The following is a 7,660-nucleotide window of genomic DNA, read 5'->3' as shown; positions in this document are numbered from 1 at the left end:
CAAGGTGTTGATTTAATTTATATATCAATAAATGTATGTTAGGAATGATCTATAAGTTTGTAAACTGTATAAAGCTCTTATTTTTGTAAGGAGCCACTGATTCTTAATCGACTCGGAATTAATTTAATTGCCAGTTTGGTGACGTTATATATGTCAGATCTAACTCATGCCACCGGAAGGAGGTATAACAGCTAATGGAACAAGCCCCCACGTCGCCTCCCACTTGGGCGACTCGGGCGGAAACCTTAATCGCCGCCGCCCCTCTCCCCCTCCTCCAGCCTCCGCTCTCCCTACCGCCGATAGCGCGCGCATGCGGGCAAATGCATGTGATGCTCTGGGCGGTAGCAGGCAACCCTCCCGCGTCGTGCGAGTTGATCACCGGCTGGTTGCAGGGCTGGCCAGAGGATCGGTGTGGCGGGTTACTCGGCGGGATCCGGGTGGAGGCCTCGAACGGTGGATTGGCGGCGCATCGCGCTTGGCTGCCCCGGCGTGGGTTGTGGCGACCGGGTGATGCTTGGTGGTGCGGCCGGCGGAGGGGGTGACCCTGATGGCGTGGATTCAGCGTCTACGACAGCGTGGTCGTGCCTGGTGGTGGCCGGTGGGTCCTCTGCGCCTCTCCCTCCTGTTGGCTCATGGTGGTGGCCTACTTCGGGGTTGGGGGTGGCGACGAACTATTCGTCGCCGGGTTTGAGCCTCCTCCTCCCCCGATGAGGTCGACCAACAGGCGGCGGCGTGGGGGCATGTTGTTCTGTCTAATAATGGTGGTTGTCCTAGGGTTCCTCTTCTGCGAAGATGGTAACCTTCTTGGGGTCGGTCTTTCTTCATCTGGCCAGAGTGGTGAGTTTTGGAAGGCTCCGCCAGCAAATGTAAAAATGCACCTTATGACTGGAGTTTTGCTAGATCAGCTAGTATTTTACCGTGTGCACCCATACATTTATTCCGACCGCGAAGCTCTGTACCGATGACATTTTGGTTCATGATGAAATTATAGGCGAATAATATCATGAAGGCCATGTTCTAGATTTCGCAGCAGCAATATATGCAAGTGGAGGCGTCAACGCAGGTGAAATTCGAAGCCCTACCTTTCAGGGACTCCACAAGTCAATGTCAGGCCCTATCAAGGGCTCCTTTGATTTATAGGCGTACAACATGCAGTAGCCCTCCATTCGCTGTCTCGGCTTGCACTTTCGGCGACCTGGTGCCGACCCACCACGTCGACCAGTTGCCAGTCCGGCGTACATGCTTGCCAAGCAACCGAGGATCATCATGTGCTCGTCGTCTTGGGCGGCTGCTGCCATCTCTTCTTGCATAAGCTCGACGAACATCTGCTCCTCCTCTTCGTCCGAGTCCATGGCCGGCGAGGCAAATGGACGAACACCTAACGGGCGTGGTCGAGGCAACCCGAGCCGTGAGCGACGAGGAGCAGGCCAAAGTCGGAAAACGGGCCGGCGGAAGAGCAGCCAGATAGGCCGTCGTCGAAAGACGGCGGAATATAGGCAGGTGGGGAAGGAGGGACGGCGGAATCTGGGCAACAAGCCGGCGGGGTGGTGCCGGCGGCGAGAGAGATACGAGGGGTGGCGGTGGGATTCGTGTGTCCAGTCACCGACAGATCGGGCCCTTCCCCGCTTTTCACTCGTCCGGAATCCCCGATAGGTCCCCGAGGGACCGGGGATGGCGTGGGCTCGCCGGATGGATGAAGGGCTAAATCCGGACGAAAACGAGGAACCGGGGGCGCGACTGGGCCGAATTTCGCCGTCCGGATGGGAAAAACGTCGCTCGGGGGCCTCGTCGGGGGGACGAGTGGAGATGCTCTTACACACAGGATATCACCAGATTCGCTTAGCTCCGGGAGAGGAGTACAAACAGGGTTTCAAACTCACAGTGGTCACTACGAATACAAGGTCATGACATTTGGCTTGAGTCTCCATCAACATTTCAAGGGGCAATGAATGCAACACTAAATCATGTCTCGCTCGCTGCGTGTTGGTATTCTTTGGTGATATCCTATAATCTACAACCCGCCTTTTGAGCAACACTTGCAAGACTTGAGCGAGGTGCTGGCTCTTCTCCGCAAGCAACACTTGCAAGACTTGAGCGAGGTGCTGGCTCTTCTCTGCAAGGACCACTGGCTTGGGAAGGAGTCCAAGTGTGAGTTTGCTCAGCAACAAGTGTCGTACCTGGGACATATTATTAGCGCGGAAGGGGTGCGAACTGACCCCAGCAAAATATCTGATGTGCAGAAATGGAAGACCCCTCCTAATGTGAAAGAATTACGTAAATTCCTTGGACTTGCTGGTTATTACCGCAAGTTTGTGCGCCACTTTAGCATCCTTGTTCGTCCCATAAGGAATAGCCCTTCTACACAGCAATCACTTTAGCAGCTTCACGCTTTGCCCTAAACTCTAACTCATCCGTTGTGAAGGGAAGTGGCTTTGTCGGGGCAGGTAGTCGGCCAATGCTATCCACCTTATCCCGTTGCTTGGGTGGAGGCCTCGCTGCTTTTGGTATAAGGCGGCCCTTCTTTGCAAACCACTCTGGTTTCAGAAGTGCCCTGAACCCAAGCTTGTTATAGTAGACCAATCTTACGGTTCCACCAGCTGCTTCAACTGCAGCTTTCGCCCTCGCGGTTGCCCTTGAGACCTGCAAATTTACATTTGTGCACTCTTTAGAAAAGGTTTAGTGAATTCAGACAACATTGTGTAAACAATAGCATTTGAAGGGCAGCAGCAATGTGGATAATATAAAGTATCAAATCTAACCCACAGCTGCAACATTCAAAACTGACCTAATTTGTACCATTCATTTAACTTGAAAGTAGTATATCAATCAAGGCAACATACTTTCACTTGGAATGCATTTGCGAGAAATTCATGCTGGTTTTTCAGTCACTGGCACATTTTACATGAACCGATAATGATACAAAAGGAAGGAAATACTTGCTATAATAAAAATTCAATTACCTATACAAAGTAGACACTATCTGTATTCAACGCAATTGCAAGCTAAGGACAGGCATGCAAATGAATAACAAGAAAAACTCGAGTGATCTAGGTTTAGTTGATAAATGACACTACAGAACAGATACATTTACACGTTTGAATTTGTCTCATGACATCGCATGCAAAATGAAAAAGAACAGAAACCGTAAGATGCAGTTATTCTCAACAGTGAAGGGCTTGAAATTAACAAGAATCTATATATCGTTATGATTATTGATAAGGTTAAACTAATTGAAACTAGCTTCTGCTTGCCTCGAGGTGAATCGGCCATTTAATTTCTTCTGCACCACGGCCCATTAGCCGAATTCCATCCTTTATTTGCTTACCAATGCCATAAGTATCCTGGTAAAGCGCGACAGAGAAGTTGATGTTATGCAGACGAAGAGAACAGAAATATAACTAGTAGTAGAAGAAAATGATTGTAAAAACCTTCAGTGTCTTCATTGTGATCAATTCAGAGGAGTCAATTTTTCCAGCATTGATGAGCTTCGCAATTTTTCCCAGTCCACAAGGCTGACCACAGGGAAAGATAAATAACATCACATACTTGTTTGTACCATTAGGAAATCAAAATCTGAAGTTGAAGCGTAAACAAAGTAATGGTCAAGTTGTTGTACAAGTTCTAGAACAAACAACCAGTTGCCCAAATGAATAACAAATACCACCTTTATTTTGTAGAAGATAAATTAACATGGACCAAATAACAATCATAATTTGCTGAAAACAAGCACTGGATGAATTAGCAGAGACATGCGAAGAACCTTGTGGGAAAACAATTCAAGAAAATAGGAATATCAAAGAGTTGCTCCTGAGTTAAGCAAGCACCACATGATATAAGAAAACCGAAGTTGCTAACAAGTAAAGAACATTCTTGCACTTTCTGTAAACGATAAGGACACATGAAGGTGGTAAACAGTTTCTATTTTTTTATATAAAAATGAGAGTGCTAAAGGAGTCATTCAGAACTGAGTGAAGGGGCAAAAAAGCTCATTTCTTTTCTTGTCCTATGAAAAGACATTCTCACGGTGCTCTTCGCAATCTAATCTACTCCCTCCGATCCATATTATAGTGCACATCCCCGTAAATGAGTAGCAGCAGTGTCCAATTAGTCAACAGCAACTTAAGTCCCCCACATATTAGAACAACCCCATTCATCATCTTAGAGCATCTCCAGATGCAAACAGACCAAAAGTGACGGTTTGCGTCGTCAGGTGCTAACTCAATGGTCAGGGTAAAAAGGATCAGAACCAGTTTGGGAAGATCTTGAAAACCTTCGCACCAGGTTTCCGAAAGAGCCGGCTTGGGGACAAGATGTTGCTGAAGAGGGAGGGGGTGTTAGCAGCCCTCCTCACAAAGCCTCATCGTAGCCCACACCAAGGCCCAAACGACAGCGATGGCCGAACAGCAAGTACGCCGACGAGTGGCTCAACCAGCTCTGCTTCCACTCGCTCTTGACTACTTAAGGCAGGGCGGAAGGAGACGTAACTATCTTGGCTGGGATCATGGCACGGCACGGCACGACCACGACCCTGGCAACCCAATTACTTTTCCCCTTCTCTTCTGTAATTCATCTTGTATCGCAAGTTACTCCAAAACCTTGTAATCGAGATACCAAAACTAAATCCGTGCCTGTGAATTGAGAGAGATAGTACTGAGATCCTAACAAGAAACGATTGCAGGTTTCCGAGAGATACAATGAAACTGAACTGTATAATTATAGTGCACATCCCTGTAAATGAGTAGCAGCAGTGTCCAATTAGTCAACAGCACCTTAAGTCTTCCACATATTAGAACAACTCCATCCATCATCTTAGGGCATCTCCAGCAGCCCGATGCAAACGGACCAAAAGTGACGATTTGCGTCGGCGCAGACAAAAAAAAGTACGCAGGGACACTTTCGCGGCCCAAATTTGGGTCGCCAATGCGTCGCCGCAGACAAGCTGCGGTCAGCGCGCGCGTCCGCACCGTTCTCCCTCAGGCCCGACTGCCAGCGACCACGCCAGTACTAGCAGGCGGCGTCGCTGCGGCTTTCTGCGCCGCGTAAATGGCATGCCTTCCACGCCAGTACGGGCGAGGATGGTGCTAGGCTTCAGTGCCCAGGCATTGCAGGTGTAACACCCCAACCACCCCCCTGGGCTCAGCCTGTTACCCATGGCAGCTCTCTAGGACCTCAAGACTAGCCCCACAAACTAACACATGTCTTTCCTGTGCACTTTTTCCTCACTCGTACGCACCCAGAATCTACTTCCCGGTCTTGTCACCCATCATCAGATCGCTCCAGACCAAGCACGCTTAACATCAAAACCTCGAAGTTCTTTGGGAATGAGCTTCCGGAAAAGAAGTTGCAACTTGTTAGCATGAGTATTCTACCAATCCTATGTCCGGCTGGATCTACGGGATGATCGAGCCTACGCAATGAACTCTACGAACTGGGACACCTTCGGCTCCTGGGAGTTCAACCATGCCGGCGCACGGGTTACCTCAACGATGTCGGCTACTTCACCCACGAGTTCAGCCGCAGCCCCTTCAAAGACTAGGGAGGCGATGACGATGACAATGAGGGCGGAGGCGACGACAAGAATGGCGGTGGCGATGCGCCGCTCGTCAACCCAGAGGTCTAGCCGCCAAACCTCACAGAGGAAGCGATGGAGATCACCATCGCACATACCGAGCAGGAGGAGCTCGCGCCCTGGAATGGCCTCGCCGTCCTGGTGTAGGGAAGGCCATTCACCCCTCCGGTGACCCTGTGCACAACCACCTGCGCGCACCACTGCCTCCTCCCGCGACAGCACCTTCATCAGCTAGCACCAACGGCTCCGCCCGCACGGGGCACCTTGTACTGGCCGTGGCCGTGGGCGCCTCCAGTGTTCGTCATCATCAAGGATGACGGCGAGTAGGCATCAATTGCGGCGGTAACCCTAGTTAGCCTAGGGTTTTAATTTTTTGCTATTTTTTCTTTTTTTCGCGCTTTGTAATTTATTTTCTATCAATGAAAATATTATTGCAAAACAATTGCATGAGGCCACTGGGGCTACCCCGACCCAAATGGACAAACGAGGCCAGGCAGCCATTTTCATGTTCGTGACCCACCACCCACCCCAAACAAACGAAAACGGTCACTTTGGGTGACCGGAATGCGGTGGCCCTTATTCACCAAATTAAAGAAAAGCTTGGAAACCAATTCAATACACAAGCCACTTATCTTGGCAGTCGGTACGGGTCCACCACTGCTCACATACTCAACCGACTAGAAGATAGATAAAAGGAATTAGGAAATATTTTTGAAGTGTTCACATGTCAACCATGTTTTTTTTATGCTGCAAAGCTCGGGCTGCACCTATTGTAGAGATGGACATATGCCATATAAATGAATCCATAAAAAGTTTGCTCTGTGACTCTGTCTTTCAGAGCTATCTCAGCATAACCATTCTCCCAAAGCTCGTAAGTTCTTAAAAGAGGGTCATAACAAAAGATTCTTCCTGCACCTGCATTCCCTATAATTTGGAGTGTCTATTTATAACGCATATTAAGCTAGCACATTGATGCTGCCTTTGACACCTTAATAAACCGGTATGGAGGGGGTAGTTGTACTTGATGTACACTGAGAAACAAAATGCTCTAGATCTCGCCTCAGGGCTACCAGGGCAACTGTAATTTTCGTTTTCTTCAGGCCTAATTGAGGAACACGGTAGCACTCGGAATAAGAAGTGGTAAGGTCAAAATGTGAACTCCGTGCACAGAACACAGATGAAGCACATTACGAGCAAGAAAGTTGTCTCATATCATCTAATCAAAGCAACATTCTAGGATCCATCACAGATGGAGGGCAGCAAAGGTCGCAGAGCAAGGGAAATGCAAGAGACCTGGAACGTGAGTGAGAAGCGGTTCTTGAAACCACGGCGGGGAAGGCGGCGGCGCAGCGGGGTCTGGCCGCCCTCGAAGCCGAACCGAGCGGTACCGCGCGCCTTCTGGCCCTTGTGCCCACGCCCGGCGGTCTTGCCCTTCCCCGAGCCGATCCCGCGGCCCTTGCGCGTCTTCTGCTTCGTCGCCCCCGGGTTGTCGCGGAGGTCGTTGAGCCTCAGCAGGCTGCCCGCCGTCCGCAGCGGCCGCGGCGCCCGCGGTGGCCGCGCCGGCGCTGACTGGGTGGCGTACAAGTGTGATGCGGGCCTTGGGGCGGGTAGGAGATGTGCGGGTAGGGCTGGAAGCAGGTGCCGGTGCGGTTGAGGGAGACGGCGGGAGAGCAGGGCGGCGGTGGAGGCGGTGCGGAGGAGCTCCGGGAAGCGGCGCAACATGGCTGCTGCTGCTGCTTTGGGCTGACGGCTTCCTCCGCCGATCTGGGTGCGAGGAGGATTTAGGGCAAGTCCAGTGACAGACACGATGCGACTTAACCCCCAGCATCCACCGTCCATCCAAATCCAACGGCACCAACTATGAACACAACCCAAACGACTATCAGCCGCCCGTACGGCAAATCGTATTTGACGCGTTAAGCGTCTGTTAGGGCTGTGACGCGTACTACCATATTCGGTAATCTTGACCGGCCCATTATCTTCTACCGTGCATCCCCTCCGTAGTCTTCCCTTCAGTTTATTTTTCCTCATGTGCATAGTCCTTTCCTTTTCCAGAGAGCGCGTCCCATTTTTCCTTTTCCTGTTGGGAGG

General features: G+C 50.5%; 1 protein-coding gene across 1 annotated transcript; it reads right to left on the bottom strand.

The window, feature by feature from the left end:
• Positions 1-2,167: 2,167 nt before the first annotated feature.
• On the bottom strand, positions 2,168-7,291 carry LOC124695770 (50S ribosomal protein L15-like). Its single transcript, XM_047228585.1, has 4 exons — positions 6,863-7,291; positions 3,429-3,512; positions 3,252-3,341; positions 2,168-2,640 (listed from the first exon to the last, which is right to left on the bottom strand). The coding sequence occupies exons 1-4, from the start codon at positions 7,289-7,291 to the stop codon at positions 2,359-2,361; spliced, it is 885 nt and encodes a 294-aa protein (XP_047084541.1). The 3' UTR covers positions 2,168-2,358.
• Between the last annotated feature and the right edge of the window lie 369 nt (positions 7,292-7,660).

This window comes from Lolium rigidum, chromosome 3 (assembly GCF_022539505.1).
Source record: "Lolium rigidum isolate FL_2022 chromosome 3, APGP_CSIRO_Lrig_0.1, whole genome shotgun sequence".
NCBI lineage: Eukaryota > Viridiplantae > Streptophyta > Magnoliopsida > Poales > Poaceae > Lolium > Lolium rigidum.
This window is presented reverse-complemented; position numbering and strand designations above follow the sequence as displayed.